We start from the raw sequence: 20,866 nt of genomic DNA, 5'->3' as shown, positions 1-20,866 counted from the left end.
CCAAACAAATTTCAAGGCACCAGAACTAAAACCATCTGATTTCCCGTGTTTTATGCCATGGAATCGATGGTCCTGGTGGCTAGAGCAAGTACAGATTTATTATTCCTCCTACAAATTGTGGCAGTTGTAAGATGTATCCTCTCTATGATAATTAAGACCTCTCTATGATTCCTTAAGACCTGAACTCTTTTTACAACCTTTGCTGCTTGCTGAAGCGTCACAGTGGATATCTCCCAAACTGCTGATTTTCACAAAACTTGGAATTCACTTATCTTTGAGAGTCCCAGCCCTCCATCAAACCAGACTGAAACAGCACACAGGCAGATGCACACACAGACCATGGGAGCATGTAGCTTGTCTCCATGGAAAGGCAGACAGGTCCTCAGAGGCACCTGCTTTCCTCTGAGGGCTGATTTCTTCCCTTTCTGGTTATGTGACTCCCTTTTCCTACACACAAGTGAAATAGTATCTATCTTTGCCTTTAGAGAAGACCCTGCACATGTGCAGCACCTCAGCACAGCTACAAAACTTCTCCAGCAACATCCAGAGCAACTCACCTTCAAATCACAACCCCTCACTTTGTCACAGGCTCAGGACAACTTTCTTCTCTTCTGCTTTGCTCAAAGTCTTCCCAGCAAACCTCTCACCAACTCCAGATCCCACATCAAACCCAGTTAGGGCCAGAGAATCCCTTCAGTCCCCACTCTTGTAATAAGAAAAAGGAGCTTGTTTAAAGCTGCCAGGCTCTTTCTCTGCCTTGCTTGGATTGTAGGGTAAGGCAAGCACAGGTGGAAGTGATGTCCATTCCTTTTTAAGGTTTAACATGGCTGTGACTGCAAGCTGTGGTCTGCAGTCTTCAACTCAAGTTAAAAAAGAATATTAAATTCCTTCAAGACCAGCAAAACACATTTCAGTAACCGTAGTTGTGCCTTCCAAGCATTTCTGTGCTCTCTTTGTGCAGGAGTTAACAGGAGTCATAGAAAGAGCTTTAAACTAAATTTGAAAGAGGAAAGGGGTAAACCCTGGGGATAATCCTGGGTGCGGCACACCAGTGTTTCAGGGAGAGTGTACTAGTGAGGTCCTTCAGTCTGTTCCATGATATGCTGAGTACACTGGACCACAATGGAAATATCTTCATAGTAAGAAATATCTTCATGTGCAGCATGGTGAAACACTGGAACAGGTTGCTCAGAGAAGCTGTGGCTTTAGATGATGCAGTGAGCTTTTCTCCCTTCCAAGACATCACCAAGACAAGCCATACTCCTGGTTTCTTTCCAGCAGGACTTAGCTGGTCCTCAAAATGCCAAGAACTCCTTTGCACTCCAAGATGTCCCAAGGCCACCAAAGGCTGAACTGTCCTATGTTGCACTGGGCCCCACGACTCCAGATTTCTGTCCTCTGTAAAAATCCTTACCACTTGCACAGCTTGTCCCTGAAAATGAAAATTATTTGGGTTTAGCTTGGTCTACAGGTTTGGGAAGATTAAAAATTAAGACAAATGTGAGCAACTGGGACAGACTATATGAAAACAAGGGCTGGAAAGCTGGCTCCCCTGAAGGCAATTGTTATATTTTGTTTGACTTTAGTAACTGGAATTTCACAGAAAACACAGATGTTTTAAAGTACAGGTACATAATTAAAGTCACCTTTTAGCAAAGAAAAACGTTTTAACTCCTTACAGGACCATTCTGCGTGGTTCTATTGCAGCGGTCTTAGTCTTTGGTCTTTTTCTCTTAAAGCCCCATTTTTTTTTCCCTAACATAGATGTTAGAAAAACAGAAAGCTTGACAATATGACCAGGACACAGTATCACAGTATGTTAGAGATTGGAAGGGACCTCAAAAGATCATCTAGTCCAATCCCCCTGCCGGAGCAGGAACACCTAGATAAGGTTACACAGGAACGTGTCCAGGTGGGCTTTGAATGTCTCCACAGAAGGAGATTCCACAACCTCCCTGGGCAGCCTGTTCCAGTGTTCCGTCACCCTCACTGAGAAGAAGTTTCTTCTCAGGTTTAAGTGGAACCTCTTGTGTTCCAATTTATACCCATTTCCCCTTGTCCTTTCATTGTCACTGAGAAGAGCCTGGCTCCATCCTCGTGACACTCCCCCTTTATATATTTATATACACTAATAAGGTCACCCCTCAATCTCCTCTTCTCCAAACTGTAGAGACCCAGCTCCCTCAATCTTTCCTCATAAGGGAGATGCTCCACTCCCTTAATCATCTTAGTTGCCCTGCGCTGGACTCTCTCCAGCAGGTCCCTGTCCTTCTTAAACTGAGGGGCCCAGAACTGGACACAATATTCCAGATGAGGTCTCACCAGGGCTGAGTAGAGGGGAAGGAGAACCTCTCTCGACCTACTAAACACCTTTTAAGTTTTTGGGAAACTAAAATAAAATAACAACAACAATCATCACGATGGGACAGTCCTTTTGAATTAAAATCTCATTTTTTTTAAGCCACTCTGGTGATATTCAAGCACTGGACTGTGGTCTCTGAAGTATTCAATATAGTTATTTTCTAGGGGAAAAATATCCCCTGGTGCCCTGGCCTGGCGAGGGCTCACTACGCAATGTAAAGCAACGAGACTCCAGGGACAACAACTGCAGCAGCAGTCTCAGAAACTTTTCTGTGGCAAAAGCACATGGGCCAGGAGCTGCTCAAAGTCCTGTTTGTCAGCTGGCTAAAATAGCTTGGGCAGAGGTGCTGACAAACTCATGCCCACACTGCAGCCAAACACCTCCAGCCCTCGTGGGGTTATCGGTGACGTTTAACTCCAAAGCATTTTTTTGCTCCCTGCCAATAGCTATTCCCCTTAGACTATTTGCTTTCACATGCTTTCCCTTTGACACGGCTGCTATTTCTTTGCAATATGTAAACACTCAGAAGGATTTCCATGTTTGTTCTTCACCCCTCACAGCCAGTCTTTCACAGCTCATTGGGAGGATTGACATGAAGAAGCAGCCGTTTCACAGGCATTTGGTGGGGTTGGGATTTTTTTGGTGCAGTGCTTCTGTTTCCTCTTGGTTTAAATCCAGTTCTGCTCTTGTCTCAGCACTCTGGCACATGGCAGAAAAATGCATTGCTGTTGTCAGAAACACGACACTTACTGTCATCCTACATGGGCGTCCTTTAATACTAGAGCCCAGTGGAGGCTTCGCGCTACAAAGCATTTACTTTTCACTTCTCTTCCTACAGCAACTTTTGATGATTATAAAATTCCCCTTTAAATCTAAGCTGCTAATGTGTGGCTTTTTCCATGAAAACTGCCCGAGTTTGCCTGTGCTGCTGTAACTGTCTACCTTAACACAAACTTGCTTCCAAATTGCTCCTGGCAACAATTTTTCATCACAAGTAAGAAGGAACTGAAAAATCTCAAGATAAATCTAGAAATTACAAGCCCTGACTCCACAGCTTTCACACAGGCTTGATTTAATAAATCTGCCTCTTTGCAAAACCAATGTAGTTTGACTGAGTTTAAAAAATAAAACCATAAAAATTCTCCTTTACTGAGGAGCCAAATCTTCCAAGTCCCTTGCTAGGGCTGGAAAACAAAAAAATTCCTTTGGCAAATTTTTCTTAGAATTTCATCCCAAAAGAAGGAAAATCTGAAAGCCTTTAGAAACTTCCCTGTGTTCTACATGAAAAATAAGCGGAGACCTGTAATCCAAAGCAGCACAGTGATGGGAACACATGTATTATGAATAATTCTGGTAAATCAATTATGGTAAAAATCTAGGCACAGAAATGTTAATAATATAGGGATTATGATCCTGAATTTCATTTCCAAGAGAATTCTGGCCGCAAATTCTAACCAGTAATTTCCTTAACTAACCTGACAAGGAAATATCTTGATGAAATATTTTCAGACAGATTTATTCCATGCACACAATTACTCAGAAGTCCTATTATTATACAACATACTTTAGCAAATGCTGATTTAAAAATAAAGTCTTTTCCACAAGTCAGACTGACCCAGGTTAATGTAAAACAGGATTATAAACTGATTTTGTTAAACTAATTCCAAGGACTGAATTGACGTTTTCACTGCAGTTTAAACCAGTGCAATTTTGTTCTGTTTTAATATGATTAGGAATTCACCACACTGAAATAGAAATCAGCACAGAAACAGGGAAACCAAATTGGTATTAGCCTAGGTGAAGATAAGGCTGATTCAATCAATGCTGATAACAGCTAAGGTCCTCTGGGTCCCTTCTGTATCTCCTTCCAGGATTAAGGCATGCATGCATAGGGAAGGGTGTTACCTTCTATTAAATATAAATTTTAACATATAACTAGTATAATAGTAATCAAAATGCAAATTAATATTATTAAACCAGGATGACATTCACATTACCATTAAGAAAAGTCTCATTTAAATATATATACACACATCTGTCTACCTATATATATGTATACATATATAAAAATACATATCTCTTTTTAATCTCTAGGTGGGATCCTATATTTCCAGTAAAATGTTTCCTCCGCCAGCCAATTGTACTGGGCAGGATGGGTTGAAATATCAATGCTGGGCTAATGCTATGAATTACTGTCTTTGAAGAGAGGGTTTTGGGCCTGCTTTAAACCCATCTGAAGAAACTCTCCATTGATTTCAATAGCTTTAGATGAAGACTTTAATGTCTTGTAGTTGGCTTTATAATGGCTTTATAATGAAGATGAACTAGAGGGGTTTTCACTGACTAGCCTTCTAACAAAGACACCATGCATTTCACAAAAAAAAATGTGCTGAAAAAGTCAGGGAAATAATAACTCAAATATTGATAAAGTAACAAAAAATAAAAGGCACAGAAAATATTTGTTATCCTTATTTATTTAACAAAGAAACATAATAAACTTGAATTTTTCAAGGTACAAACAGATTAATATGTCCTATGATATTGGCTGATATTTTCCTTGCTCTTTTTGTAGCTCAAGTGATTCATGGGGTAGTCTTTATTGAAGAAATCACCAGAAAAAAACGGTGACACTCACCATGCTTATAGACAGTGTGGACCAACTATTGAGTTAGTGTCTTTAACTAAATCATTGCACTGGGAGGTTGTATCATTGCTAGATTTGGATCAGCATCTCCATTGTTAAAGATCTGCAAGCGAGGTTATTTGAAGTTTTTGAGGGGTGTTCTTCAAACCATACAAAGATACCATTCGCTCTTCAGTTCTAAAGAAATATACCACAAAACAATATAAAACCCAATAGAAAACCAACCTTTCAGTGACAAATGTTTTGAAAGTAATTTACAATTCAGTTTTAGAAATTTGCACTGTAAACATCTACAGTTAGGACCCTCTTTCAGATTTTTTTGCATGATGATTTTGTTTTTTTCACAGGTTTTGGGTAGAAGACAGAACCATTTGTAACTGCATCAGTACTATAGAGTCTCACAGCAATGGCAATAAAAAGTTCAAAGCAAGGGTGAAATGACCAGAAGAAGAGCTCTTCTCTTAATATTATCAGTGGCCAGCTAATCATTTCTTTATAACCTGTTCCGTTACAGGGCCTGACTCTTAATATCAGTTGAATATTTTCAAACAGAAGTTGCAAACGATTAAAATACTTTTAAACCAGCATGACCAGCACCACACTGCTGAGTGCAGGCTGATTGTTCCCTTGGGTTTTGAACAGTTTATATTGTTGTGAAAAAAAAATCACATAAGAAATGCTCCTTTTTCTTAGTATTTTTCCCTTTTTTTTTTTTTTTAATTCTAAAGCTTTGAAAGGAAGTAATTTTACCAGATATCAGCCAATAAATGCTTGTTCAGCAAGTAACGAATGCACTATTTTCTAATTAAACAGTTTCATTATAGGCAGCAGCTCATTGATAATGATCAATAAATCCCATTGAGAAGAAAATATTTTAATCAGGAAGTTGTGTCCTCTGTGAGTGTCAGCCACTCTATAAACTTACAAGATACATATATACGTATAGATATATGTCTGTGTGTGTGTATATATATATGCATATAAATATAAAAATCGCGTACTCTTTCTGGGTGATATGTACAATCAGAATAACATTACAGCATAAATACACAGGAAATCTGTATAAAGTTTCTCTAATTTGAGAAGCCTTCAGCAATTTTGGTTTCGGGGGGTTAGGGGTGGGAAGGGAGGAAAGAATAAATTGTGTTTTCACTTTAAGGAATGAAGAGTAGTTCCCTTAAGTTAGAATCTAATTGCATACAAGATTTAAAGGCAACAAAATGAACAGAGGAACAGCCCTATATTATACATCGTAGACATGGGGTTAGAAGGGCAAGAGATCATGATTATAATACTTATAGAGTACGTTTCATTCCCTTCTAGCACTTTGCAACCAAAAGTCTTACAACACACCTGTGAGGTAGGTATTATTATCCCCATTTTACAGATGGGTAAACTGAGGCACAGATAGGTTAAATTATTTGCCTAAAAATCATGTAGTAAGAACCCCAGGAATCCTGATGGCAAATCCACTGAATTGATCAACAGACCACTCTCAAGTGAATACCTGAGACACCTCTCAATGAATGGAGAGAATATATTAGCCCATATTTACACAGACGTATCATCATTCTTTTGACATGTTGTCTTTACATAGCTTGACTTGTTTAGAGGACAGAAAACAATGCCCATAGATAAACTTGACTGTAATATGTTGTTTTAATTCTTGTTGCCAACCCCATGTGGATTTTGACTCCTTTACAACCTGGGATGTAACTAAATGTCAGTGACAATACACCTTATATACATTCTTCATATCTTTGCTTCTCCAAGGTGAAAAGCACAATTACTCTTCCTTAAAGTGCAATGGCTCATTACAGAAATCTCAGGATTTTCAGTGAAGTCCAACGAAACCCAAGTACAATCAGTCTGAAGGTGAAAAGAAAGAAATTGTAATCACAGAATCACAGAATCCCAAGGGTTGGAAGGGACCTCAAGAGATCATCTGGTCCAACCCCCCTGCAAGAGCAGGGTAACCTAGAGTACATCACACAGGAACTTGTCCAGGCGGGCCTTGAATATCTCCAATGTGGGAGACTCCACAACCCCCCTGGGCAACATGTTCCAGTGCTCTGTCACTCTCACAGTAAAGAAGTTCTTCCTGATGTTAACGTGGAACCTTCTATGCTCCAGTTTACACCCATTGCCCCTTGTCCTATCACTGGATATCACTGAAAAAAGCCTAGCTGATGATGGACTTATCTCTATATTCCTCAAATACTTTCTCACATTCTATTGTGGCTGAAAGTTTAATAATAAACAATAATCTATTTTAGCATGTAAACCCTCTAATACTTATCTGCAGCCATATATTCCACCTTCCATCCCACTGTCATTTCTTTGGCCTGGAGCTGATGGACACATCAACTGTAAATATTACTTTGCCTACAGGAATGAGGATATATATATTTTCTAGTAGATTCTTTTCATTGGTTCCTCTATTTCTTGTCCTTCCCCAGTAATCTAACTGTACCATCTGAGAAAATGAAAGATGGACACTGAGTAGAAAGGATTCAAAACCTCAAAATTTACATGCAGATCCAAAGGCAATTCCCCTCCCACCTTCTCCATCACACTGTCTCAGCTGTTCTGCACGGTACAATTGGCGTTTTTATTATAAGTATCAGTAGTATTAGTATTTTTGGAGTAACACTGATGCGTAGGGTTTCCAATAAGGCTGCTTAGCTCAGTGTTCTTGGGGAAAAGGTAACCTATCCCACTACCTTAACAGAAACTTTGCCAGCATAGATGGTGCTTTGGAGCACTACCCACAAACGTGATGCACTACTTCTATGGTGAGTTTGACTGCAGCATTCAAAGCAGATTCTTGAAACATACTAAAAAAATTAGTGCTTTTATTAACAGTTTTACAAACATAATCCATTACTGTCTAGTTTCCTGTAGGATAGAACAAGCCATTTCTTTAATTATTTTGACATCATTTCCTTCTCCATTTTTTGTGTTTCTGCTGAGGAGCAGTTGCAAGTCCCAGGAGGGAGGGCTTAGTGTAATAAACAGTTAAAATGTTGCTAATTCGATAGTTTTATTTTGCAAAAACTTTCCTCTTCAAGTGATGGGGATCACACAATTTCCTATTATACCTTGACTCAGAGTTCATCATGAAGAAGAGATTATAAGGATCATTAATCTCCATGGAAAAAGAGACTTTAGTCTTTTAAGTAAAAAAATATCAAATATAATAAATTTATGAAAGACCATTCACAACATATACAGTAAGTGTTACATTTTGCTACAGCAGCTGTGATATTTTTTTTTTTCTTTTTAGAATGCAAGGTCATACATTGCCATAAGTAAACACACTAATATGAGTAAGACCTTAAATGAATGTATACAGCCAGGCTTTATCTGTGGATATACACTGTGTTTACTGTTTTATAGTCTAGCATATTCTTATTCACACCATTGATATAACAGCTATGACCCTGCAAATATTCTTCCTGTGCATATATAAATATAAATATTGAGCCAACTCAAAAAGAGCAGGGTCAAAGGTTATATGACTTATTAGATTCCTGTAGTTAAGGGTAAAAACTCCATTGTTTCTTTTGCAACTAATTTTTAATAAGAAGGCTGCTTCAATCGTTGTGTAGTTACAGCGTTACATTCTGTAAACAATATTTTAAAGCATTCTAAACAAACATTTAAACAATTGATTCTTTATCCTTGTCTGGCGAGAGAAGACAATCTATAGCCTCATCGCTTTTGCTGGAGTCCGTCATCTTTAGCTGGAGATTATCACTTGTACCTCTGGTGACACTGTCATAGGATGGAGGGAAAGATGTGGAGGACAGAGTTTCTGATTTGTCTATTGGCCTGCCGTAGTTTTCATTCATCATGTATGCAATTAGACCCTCCTTCTCAGGTGCATCGTCCTCGAGGATGCTGCCGTCAAAAGTTCTGTGCCGGTACAAGTAAGACGCCTGCTTCATGGAGCGCCGAAACAAATGTTTCCTGTAGGCCCGCTGGATGACAATGGCGGAGACCTCTTCTTGTTTCCGTCTGAGAGTTGTTGTAATGGGTTCATAAGAGATCTTAGATGGATTTGCTGCCATGAACTTTTCTTCCATCTGTATTTTAAGGGCATCCATCTCTCCAGATTCTCCTAGCACCCTTTTTGTAAAAGCAAACAAAATATCCAAGCAATGGATCCTATCTCCACTGACCATGGGCAGGTCCATTGCTATGAGTTTGATTTTGTTTGGTTTTGCTATGCGCAAAGGTTCTGACAGCGCATCTGCGAAGTCTGAAAGTGCAGAATACTCAATAAACTGAGTGGCTTCAGGGTCAAACTTCTCCCAGATTTCATAGAACATATCAAAATCATCCTCGCTTAGAGGCTCTGTACTTTCCTCAGTGGCTACACTGAAGTTCTCTAGAATAATGGCTATATACATGTTTACAACAATGAGAAATGATATAATGATATAGGTAACAAAGAATAAAATCCCTACGGCAGGGCTTCCACAGTCTCCCTTTGAACCGTTTGCATTTGGAAGGTTTGGGTCGCAATGTGGTGGTCCAGTGTTTAAAATAGGGTTGAGAAGACCATCCCAGCCAGCTGATGTTGTAATTTGGAAGAGACAGAGCATGCTGTTAGCAAAGGTTTGAAAGTTGAACATGTCATCAATCCCATGCTCCTTCTTAACATAGGCAAAGTTAGCCATGCCAAAAATGGCATAAATGAACATGACCAGAAAAAGCAAGAGGCCAATGTTGAACAGAGCAGGTAGGGACATCATTAAGGCAAACAGGAGAGTTCGAATTCCTTTGGCTCCCCGGATGAGTCTTAGGATCCGGCCAATCCGAGCCAAGCGAATGACTCTGAAGAGTGTGGGAGAGAAGAAATATTTCTGGATGATATCAGAAAGTACAGTGCCTTGAAAAGAAAAGAGACAGAGAGTTAACACAGGCTTTCCTTTAAAACAGTGAGTCAGGATTATGGTCAAAATCGATGAAAAGGTCTCCAGATGGGAAGACCCATGATAACGGGAATGTCATTGTCATTAATGTTTTCATGCCCGTTTAACCCATGCAAACTTTGTTGATACTATGAGCAAAGGTGTCAATGACTGCAGCAGTATTATGAAGGGAAAGCTTGTCTATTGGGAATGAGAAACCAGAAGCAATTCAGGCAGAAAACAGGTATCTGCAGCTTTTGGCCATGCCGCACCTGAGAAATTCAACCTGCAACTGGCTAGAATTTTTCTGATATGATAGCATTTTGGGCTGTAAAATGTTAGCAAGTGAGATGGCGTGCTGGGCCTGTTTTTCTGAGCCACCACGAGTACAGTGCAAGTTCCTACTGGAAATCTGCTTGGTTGGTTGTTTGCTAATTAATTTTTCCAGTTTCCCTAATGGGCTGCAGGGGAACTAAGAGCTAAGATTGTACTAGCAAGAAATGAGTTTGCATCCTTGTAGCCAAGCTCTTCCTGCAGAAACAGAGCATCTTGGTCCAGGTTGTCTTATGCCAACAGCCCCTGGGTGCACTGAGCCCTGATGAGCTCTTGTCTCCAAGCCCAGCCTGGGAAAAGGTTCACTGGCATGGCTTGAGACCTCATGCTGGAACAGCCTGGTTGATCACTGGGCAGCACTATGACCAATGTGACAGCTCTGGTTAACTGTCTGCTGTGAACCTATTCAGAGCATCCAGCATCAAGGCTCTGATGACAGCTGCGTTGTAGTGATGTTCCCTGGGTAACCCAAATCTGTGAAATCGAGGTGGCCCAAGGCCCCCAAATTACAGGCTGCTCTCTGCATTGGGGTCTTGCAGGTTCCCAGTCCACCAGCGAGAATTTATATCAACAGGAGCATCTAGTGAGAAGATGACTCTGTTTTCCTAACATGACACTTTTTCATTCACCTATTCACTTCTCCAAAACCTTTTTGGAAGTGATGAATTTCTGAGTTCCTTCTGCTCACTGGAGCAGCCGGTCATCCTCCAGTTGCTACTCCAGCTTCAATGGAAACTATTTGGCAGGACTTCAGATTCATATTTGACCTGCACTTCTTGTAGCTCCTAAAATACGATAGCTGGTTGGGGCTGCAGAACAGCAAAAGGCACAAATTAACAATCAAACTGTGTCTTTCTGTTTCTTCCCTCTGATATATGGGGGTGTGGTCCTCTAAGGACAACAGGGCTGAGAACAGCCAGACTCACTGCACCTGCCCAAGCCTTCCCTGAAGGACTGTTTCATTCTGTTGCAATAAAAAGTAAATAGCAAAACAATAACAATCCACATGTATTCTTTTCATGTGGCGTTTTTACTTCTCTGGCTGTTATGCAAAACTGAGGTTAAGTGTATGGTGCCAGTTCTGGAAAGTGTTTTGTCACCATAAACCATTATATATACATTGAAACCAACACTATGCTATGCTAACACTCATAATTTTGCTGATCACACAAGTTACTGTTAGGCAGTATTATGTTGTGTTATACTTACACATTTAAAAAATACACCTAGCATCCAATTCTCTGAGTTGAAAGGGTATATTACTGAATAAAGCCTTTAACTTTGACTATTTAATTTTATGTCTGCCTTTTTAACTTTGAAGCTTGAGTGAAAATCCAGGTTCACCTACCTACAATAGACAGAATCACAACAACAAAGTCAAATATGTTCCAGCCATTGGTGAAGTAGTAGTGTCGCAGGGCCAACATCTTGATGATGCACTCCCCAGTGAAGATGGCAACAAAAAGCATGTTTATTTTATGAAGGATGTTAACTTTTTCTTGACTTTGGTCATCCGTTTCCACCATCATGGTAACCATGTTAAGGCAGATGAGAATCATGATGGAGACATCAAAGGCTTGTTTTGAGACGACATCAAAAATAAAACCTTGGTATTTGTTCTGGAGGAAAGGAGAAGATTTAGTTAGGAAATTTGCATCATGTCAAAATGATGACATTATTGTCTCCTGATTGATCGGAAGGTAGAGGGAAATAGACAATCTACTGCTTCTGATTGGAACTTTATAAACTTAAAGATTATGATGAATGGTTCAAACCCATTTACTCCTAATACTTCTTGAAACTGCTGAAAAAAGACTCTGGACTGGGGCCATGAATTCATTCAATGCAGGCATGTGGCCACTAGCATGTATAAACTGCATATGTAAACTGGATTTTTCATCAATATTGCAGAACAGAAGGAATTTTGTATCACAGGTCACTGGACTTGCAAATATTGTCAAACGTCAAAACTTATAACTCTAAGTGGCTTTCATCTGGGAGAGTTTACCCTTCCTGCATGGAGAAGTTGAATTGCATTTATTCTATTATATAAATATTCAGCTATCACAGGAAGTTCAACCACATGATGCTATTCTTACCAGTGGCCTTGGGATTGGCTTTTGAGGTTTCTTAGATCCCAGCTTTTTCATTGCATTATAATACTTTTTCTGTTCTTCTGTCATAAAGATGTCCTGGCCGCCTAAGTATAGGGTGAGAACAAAGCTATTACTTTTGACGAAAAGAGCTCCACTGCCCCCATCCAAAGTTCAGGGCTGAATTCTCTTGTATTTTCTTATTTCCCCTTTCAGGTAGCTTTTATCAAAATATCTAAGAAGGTGTGCTGGTTTTAGCTGAGATGGAGGTAGTTTTCTTCACAGTGTCTAGTATGAGGTGACGTGTTGGATTTGTACTGAAAACAGAGTTGATAATACAGGGATGTTTTCATTACTGCTGAGCAGTGCTTGCACTGAGCCAAGGCCTTTTCTGCTTCTCACCCCACCCCACCAATGAGAAGTTTGGGGGGTACACAAGGAGTTGGGAAACAGCTGGGACAGTTGACCCCAATTGACCCAAGGGGTATTCCATAACATATGACATCTGCTCAGCAATAAAAGCTGGGGAAGAAGGAGGAAGCAAGGGACATTTGGAGTTACACCATTTGTCTTCCCAAGCAACCATTATAAGTGATGGAGCCCTGCTGTCCTGGAGATGGCTGAACACCTGCCTGATGATGGGAACTGGTGAATGAATTCCTTGTTTTGCTTTGCCTGTGCATGCAGTTTGTGTGGGTTGAGACAAGCTGTCTTTGTTCCAAGCCATTGGTTTTCTCACTTTTACTCGTCATATTCTCTTCACACAGGGGAGGGAGTGCTTAGCTGCTGTCTGGGGTTAAACCCTAACAGAAGGGCTTGATGAAGTGCAGTGCTAGGAGCTGCTTATGGTATGGAGGCAAACGGCAGGAGACACAGAGCAGTGCAGTCAGCCAAGGAGGAGTAAGACTTGGATTATGTCTCCAGTCACGGTAAGTCTGAGGTGAGAGAGGAAAATATAAGAACCTCAGCTCTTTGTTCAGAGACTAGGGAGTAGTGAGAAACACAGCTCTCAGTCCAGGTTGCTTCTCCCTGACCCTGAGGGACACCGGTTGTGCATGGGGGCCACCAGGGTGGTCTGTGTTCCTGTGGCAGTTTGTGCCACAGAACCCATCTGCATGGAGTTGCTTCGCTACTTTCTGTATGGTATATAATCCCTCAGCCTGTACTTTCGGATGCTCATCCTATGGGAGCATTAGGGGCTGTTACAACTGTGCTTTTGTAAAAGTCCTGCAAGGTGGTTTCTTCAGCTGTTCTATCAATGCTAATCTCAAGGCTAATATGGCAAAACCACTGCTTATAAAACTATCTCTTGCCCGGGTCTCTGCAGCAATCATAACATGATGTGTAGCATATGCACTACTTATCTTTTTCTTTTGTTGGTTAAAATTGTCAATGATAACACCAATGAAGAGGTTCAATGTGAAGAAAGACCCGAAGATGATGAAAATCACAAAGTAGAGGTACATGTATAAATTACATTCCCATTCAGGCTGCTCCTCACACTGCAATGGGAAAAGGGAAAAAGTGAAAATGGCACCATCTCTGCACATGTCAAAATATTAATGCAGTTAAAAGAAAACTCTCCATTTGCAAAGAAGATTATGAAACAGGAAAAACAGTGTAACTCCCATTAGCAGACTCAGCCTCTTCAGTCTGTTTGAAGTTTACTACTGGCATCTGCAAGGCTGCAGTAATTTCAGCTCCAATTCAGAACACTTTCACAGCGATCACACTATCACACTGCTCCAGAAAGTGCAACTTCAGAATAAATCCTATAAAATGTTCTCAGTCTGAACCCAGAAGGGAAAAAGAATCAATTTTCTGATTATCCCTAATCTTATATGAACCAATGGTACTTACAAAAAGCAAAAGTATGATCACAGTAAAATCTAATGCTGCTGAAATCCGCTGTATTTAGAAGTACAAATTTTCTTTTATGAAGGGTCGAAATGAGTAAGAGCTCTTGCTGAAGAACTGAATAATATAGTCCAATAGCCTCAAATCACATGGTTCAGATTTACCCCATAAACTCCAGGTATCTAATCAACATGCCAGAAGCCTGCATTTCCCCAAATGCCAGATTTTCTTATGTGAAACCCATGAGTTTAATTCTACAGCAAGGAGAATACACACACATGGACATGTAGTACAAGAATCAATCATCTGTAGCCATGTTATGCAAAGGTGATTCTTTGTCCCTATGATGCCATGATATTTTTCCACCCATTATTCTTAGAGTTAGGGCTCTACTCCCTGTTGCTCAGTTTAGCCTGCCAAGATCCTGGTACCAGAAAGCTACCTCAAAAATTAACAGTAAGTGTAATCTTTTTCCTCTAACATTATTAAAAGAGGGAAAGAAGACTACAGGTCCTTCAATAAAAGAATAAATGAACCACCCTATGTGATGCAGCAAGGGAATTTTTTTTTAAATTACAGAATCATAGAAAGGTTAGAGCTGGAAAGGACCTTATTGTTATCAGGAAACCTGAAAGCTGAACAGGATGCAGGTAACAACTGGGCAGTCACCAGCACCCAGAGCTTCAGTAGACCTCAAGCCAGAGCTGGAAGCTCACACCAGCCTCCTTCTCTGCCATGAGCTCCTCCACCCTCTTTGAGTGGAGCTCCTGGTTGCAGAGAAGAAACTTGCTCAAGATGAAGATATAGGGAGGGCTGACCATGTGTGCTGCAGAGGAATGTAATTTAAACCCAGAGCTTTTAAATAGGTTTTATTATTAGAAGTTAGATCCTTGAAAGATACAGCAGTCAACAGGGAGAGTGGAAGAAACAGAGAGGACAATTTAGGTTTTTGGTAGACTCAGTCTCACTCTGGAGGTGCCTCTCTGTGCTGGGAGTTTTGTAGTACAAAGAGATAAATCAGTTTTGTGGAACTGAGGGCTATATTTGTTTTAATCTCAGGGTTGTGGTGCTTCAGTAGCAACTAAGAAAAATGAAGGTCTGCAATTGTCTCCACCAGAGCAAGACAGGGACTAGAAACCTGCATGTACTTTTTGTTGTTGTTGCTTTTGTTGTTAAACACCATGAATGCTTCAAAAGTCAATGGAAAAGGAAATTATTAAATTATTTGTAACGACTTACCTCTCGTGAATCCACTGCTGCATACATGATATCCATCCAACCTTTAAATGTGGCCTGAAAAAAACCCACAAAATAGATAATTAGATATATTAAATAAGTATATCTTGAAATGACAGTATCATCTCTATGATGAGTTTTCAAAGTGCAATGCTGAGCATGTTCTTCACAGTTAATGAATTGCCTCTCCATTAAAGAGTTTATGTTCATTTAGGTATTTAAAATCTACAATTGTTTTCTCCTGGATTTTCTCATTCATGTTTTCTGATCTTCTGCACTTCTAGGGATAAGACATATATTTTGAAAAAAACTAAGAAGATATTTAAGACAGGAGTGAAAACATGGCAACTAAATCTTTGGAAGTTTTGATCTTAAGTATTTCAAGAAATGAAGAGATACAGCTACACAGAACAACTCAGAGTGCTGTCACGCACAAGTGTTGCACCGGTGAAATGGATCCCATCCATGTTGCTTGTTCGGACATATATATAATTGTTTAAACATAGAGGGATTCCACAGTGTCTCCTACTGGAACCTGGAAGGGAGAAAGGGCAGTGACAACACTCCTAGGAGAAACATGTAGAAGTGATTTTTACTGTTCTATAGTAAAACCATGACTCTTCGCTCTAAATATATGCCTCTCATTAGACACAGCCTGAGGCCAAGCACACCTGGCATTAGATCTGACTCTGGCCTAAGCCACGTTGCCTTTATATTGGTTCTCTGTGTTTGTTTCTCGTTTGACTTCTGACCCATTTAGACTTACCCTGGATTTAAAATCAGTGTGAGAAGATAATGAGGTCTTTATGGATTTATTCATATAATCAGATTTACACTAGCATGCATGAAAGACCAGCACCCTGTATTTTTTTGCATTGTATTCATACTTCGGTTGAATTTTGTCCTGGTGTGTAGGCACACAATTCTGGATAACACTAATAGGAATTTGTCCAGTGGTTCCCGGGAGAAACCTAGGCATTTGTGTTGATCTAGGTATATCCAGCAGTTTTAGAAATGCTCCATTGCACATTCTCTATTACTAAATTAAAGCCTGGAAGAAATGCTGCCTTCTCATTTCCCTCTGAAGGCTACTGAGGGCAAAAAAAGTGTAGCACAAGAAGTCAACAGTATTTCTCATGAAAGTATATATAAACTGCTGTGTGAAAGTTGCATTCTTTTTTATCTACTGGTTAAAAAAGATTAAATGTCCCAAATCAGAACCCTTTGGAAATTCTATTCCATGGTACTCTGTGTTAAAAACCACTTTAGATGTAAAGTGTTTAAAGGAATGATCATCAATTTTACTGTAACAAATTATTATTGAACCTGTCAAGCTGATCCTCCCTAACTGTTCTAATATTTTCAATTTTTGTTCATCTCTTTCTAATCTGAAAAATTTTCTTGTGTTATTACAGTTGCTTGCAGATTCCAGCTCAAAGTGCTGTTCAGTAAGAGTGGATAGGATGGAAGAAGAAATCCTTTCCCTGTATGGTATGATCTTAGCCTGTATTTTTCTCCCACCTGGGAGGAAATCTTGAGTACCTATTTTACCCCTTGATGTGTACCACAGACAAGAGAGACTCTACTGCAAGGCACACTGGTTTATAGTGATAACAGATGGTAAAGTGATCTGACAAAAACAAATATTAAGAGAATGAAGTACTGTGATTTTCTGGCTTTCCCAGTTGTCCAGAAGTGAGGCAATTAAAAATCCATGGGGCTTCTGGAAATCTTCCCTAGACACTTCAACTGCAGAGGGTAAAAAATACTGAGAATAAAAGAAATTATAACACTAGGAAAAAAATGATTTATCTGGAATTAGTAACCACTTACAGTCTGGATAAGGAAGTGACAAAATCTTCATGGGAGTGTTTGTGATATTATCCTGCCTGGAAGCAATCCAGAGAAACACTATTTTCTACTGAAACTGTCATGTGATGAGATTATGTACCGATAAACTCATCTTGGGATGGGATTACATTTTGTTATTTGACTGGTGGTTAAAGCTGCAATGCAGTAAATTAGTGGGGAGGAGGATGGCGCTAACTGCCCTCAAACCAAATGATGCCTTAAAATAAAGACAGCCTTTAAATCTGCAAGGATTTGGGATGTTTTTTTTCCCTGAAAAGGACTGTAATAGTGCAATAAAAATGACTGCTTTTGACAGCAGAAATACTGGTATTCACATTTCTGAAATGCTTCTTTAAGCATTAGTGTTGGTGAGAGAAACTTGTGAAAGCTAAAGCACAGCCATTAACAGTAGAGCCAAATCAAATATATTTAAGTTGGCTATGCTACCTCCACTGTCTGCCGGCTTTCCTGTTGATTTTCTCAGTTTGTTCAATTTTGTCATAGCAGCAATTTTATACGAAACATTAGTTTTATATATATTTTATGTTGAGATGATTTGCTGGGGAGAGCACCACTGAGCATTGGACCCACCCCAAAGGTCTTCATTGTGCTGGACTACATGGGCTCCAAGGGCTCTGCCTCTGCTCCCCTCGAATTTCCACCAGTAATTCCTTATGGAAATACTGCTTATTCCTGACCTTTGGACATATGGGGAAATCTACCCTAGTGCATCAGTTTATGGTTTGTTCAGAAGCACAGATTTTTTGTGCATTTTACATCCACACTGAAAGTAAAATCTAGCTTTATGCTTTACAGAAGTGCAAGAGATTGTGTAACTCAGTAACTTTAGACACACGCTGCTGTCTCATGACCATTTGTAGCTGATTTATGAGCTCAGTCATGACTTTGAACCTGGCACGAGTGGTTCATTTGACTCTGCAGCTCCTGATTGCTGTACTGCTCTAGGAGTGCTTCTGTTATCTTCCCATGCCTTATCTGGAGTCCCAGAGTGATGAAGATTTGTAGGACATATGAGATGTAAGTCTGTTCCTGCCTAAGAAGACCTTCTCCAAGCAACCCAGGTGCTGGGTGAGAGACCACTTGCTTTCTTGTTCTTCAATAAATTGCTGAAATGTCAAGATATGTTGTGAAAAAATAAGAGGAGGTCATCATAACATGAAGAAAATGATGCTTCAAGAGAAATGAAAAACTCCTAATGGAAATTTAAGATATTTCTTTGTTCAGCTCAAGTACACATTTATAGAAGATAGGTGCTGTGATCTGCAAAGCAATTCTGGGAATATAGAAAAAGCATTACTGAAGCAGTGGGTTGTAGCAGTAATTTTTTTCCTGCTAGATTAGGGTGTTAAGTGTGTTAAATCCCCAGAAAAGTGGAACATCATTCTTGAAAATTAGAAAGTCATGTTAACAAAGATCTTTTCTTCACAGTGAATGAGACATTTCTCTTGCTTGTAAAGTGAGCAGACTACCTCCTATTTTAGTAACCTGTGGTGAGACAATTTGTTTGTTGAAGAAGCTTGCAACCTGACTGACCACTTCACATAAATGTTTTCTCAGACTCATTAATTTAAAGTAGCATCTTCAGAACAACATGATGGATCCTAAACAAGACAGGAAAAGAGCAAAGGATATTTGAGGAAAATTTCATGTAGTTCTCAACTACACTGTTAGCAAGTCTGTCTCTGGATAGTAGTAAGCCTTAAAGTTTCCATAGTAGCAACTTCTCGTTTCTTTCAAGGATGCTGTAGAAATGAAGACAGAACATTAGGCAGACAGATTTGTTTTACATATATTCCATTTGGATTTTCAGACACATTCAGGCATCCAAAGGTAACTTCAGAGTCACTTAAATAGTGTGTTGCAGCAGCTGAATATGTCAACAGTCAAAAGACAAGTCCCACTTAAAAGCTCGTATTTTGGATCCCAGAGGGTTGTAACCAAAATGCCTATCTCATCATTGCTACGTACTGTCTCAGTGTGCAGAAAGATGCATGGATGTGTCTGTCTCTTTAGGAGAGATGAGATGTTAACTGATCCCCTGCAATTCCCACAGCAGTTTGCTCATGAAATGCAACCCCATAAGGATGACATTTGGCAAGCAGCACCTGTAACCAACACTCCTCAGCTGGAGTCTAGCAAAGGAGATCCAGATGTTTGGGCTCCTTCTCTGTGGGTGTCATCTTTACATTTCATTGCCTAAGACTGTCATTAGCAACAGACATAAGAGCTCCAGGTGCAGGATGAAAGTTAAAATCAATCCTCTAATGGCATCTGGCTCTTACCCCTCCTCTTGGAAGAAGGAGCCAAACACCTGCTGTGCAAGGTTTTAGGGCTCCCTCATTTTCTGCCACAATCAGTTTGCCCAGCCTTCACGGACACTATATTTATGGCACATCTTTTGTACTTCTGCAACTGGAAAAACTACTTCTCTGCTACCCAATACAGGATCACAGGTTTGAAAGAACCCTGCAGGGTCATCATGTCCATTTTCAAAAATGGACAGCAGTACTAGAAATCAGCAGTACTAGACCACCCTTTCAGAAATGTGCTGAGATCCATCTTATGACCAGTTACGTTTCTTCTGCCACCACTGATCGCAACAGAAGGCAGCCCCATCTGGTGAATGCAACCAGTATCACCAATGCCAAGTTCCCAGGAACTGATACTGCAGAACAGCAGAGAAGACTGCTTCAGGATACTCCTCAGGCAATGCTAATTTGTGAAAAGTTGTAGGTTTTCAGAAAGCTGGGGTTTGAACCTTCTAAAAGAAATGGTGAAGGAATAACTACAACTCTGATGGAGTTCTTCACTGAACAAACTAGTCATCTGTTATGCAATCATGGAGGAGATAAGAAGCTTCAGTTAAGGTATAGTATTTTAAACCTTAAAATTTTTGCTCAGCTGAATTGAGTGTTTAAATAAAAGGCAAACACTGTATAGAATGGAAAACCTAATTAAAGACATTCAAAGTGAATTAATCTGCCCTTCATGGGTGAGATGAAAATCATAATTACAAGCAAAAGATAAGAGATAAAAACTCTAGCAAGTTCAGCTTTATGTCATGGAAAGAACCAAAAGTTGTACCCATTCTAACCTTTCTGCTTTCCAGAGATTATGAAAGCAAAGACTCAATGGAAAGTTGTCAGAAGATCTCAGACTCAAAAGTATATGTACCAGGAGCAGAATATATAAGGATAAGCATCTCTACAGGAAAGGAAAGACACTTTATAGAGCAATTTCATGTGTCTGTGACAGAGAAAAAAGAGATCTGGGAGAAAGCAAACTTGCGTCATGGGAAGGAGAAAGGGTGGCAGATCTGATCAGGATCTGTGGGAGGATGATGCCCTCTTGGAAGGGCAAGCCGGCACCCAGGGCAGTATTCTGCTGCATTGCAAAAGTTGCATTTCTACATATGGGAAAAGAATTGAGGTTGCAGCATGCTAGTTTTTATCCCAGAAGCAAGGAATGACATCACAAGTGCGTCAAGAAAGTAACCTCCCCATCCAAGGATGTGGTAAGGGGCTTGTTTAACTCTGTGTACATATAAGGC

The 20,866-nt window shown here is 39.9% G+C and overlaps 1 protein-coding gene across 4 annotated transcripts in view; it reads right to left on the bottom strand.

The window, feature by feature from the left end:
- Nucleotides 1-7,844: 7,844 nt before the first annotated feature.
- Nucleotides 7,845-20,866, bottom strand: part of LOC133209774 (sodium channel protein type 5 subunit alpha-like) — a 212,753-nt gene continuing 199,731 nt past the window's right edge. For all 4 annotated transcript variants that reach the window (XM_061348581.1, XM_061348584.1, XM_061348592.1 and 1 more), the window contains 5 exons: nt 15,448-15,501; nt 13,712-13,853; nt 12,358-12,458; nt 11,607-11,877; nt 7,845-9,903 (listed from right to left, as the gene is read on the bottom strand). In XM_061348581.1, coding sequence (XP_061204565.1) covers nt 8,669-9,903; nt 11,607-11,877; nt 12,358-12,458; nt 13,712-13,853; nt 15,448-15,501 — 1,803 coding nt within the window. In that variant the 3' untranslated portion in view covers nt 7,845-8,668. The remainder of the gene's footprint in view (nt 9,904-11,606; nt 11,878-12,357; nt 12,459-13,711; nt 13,854-15,447; nt 15,502-20,866) is intronic.

The sequence above is a fragment of the Neopsephotus bourkii genome, unplaced genomic scaffold (assembly GCF_033783945.1).
Source record: "Neopsephotus bourkii isolate Nb327-2 ecotype Australia unplaced genomic scaffold, CSIRO-AGI_Nbou_v1 NB_53, whole genome shotgun sequence".
NCBI lineage: Eukaryota > Metazoa > Chordata > Aves > Psittaciformes > Psittacidae > Neopsephotus > Neopsephotus bourkii.
The sequence above is the reverse complement of the archived record's forward strand: the minus strand, read 5'-3'. Positions and strand labels throughout refer to the sequence as shown.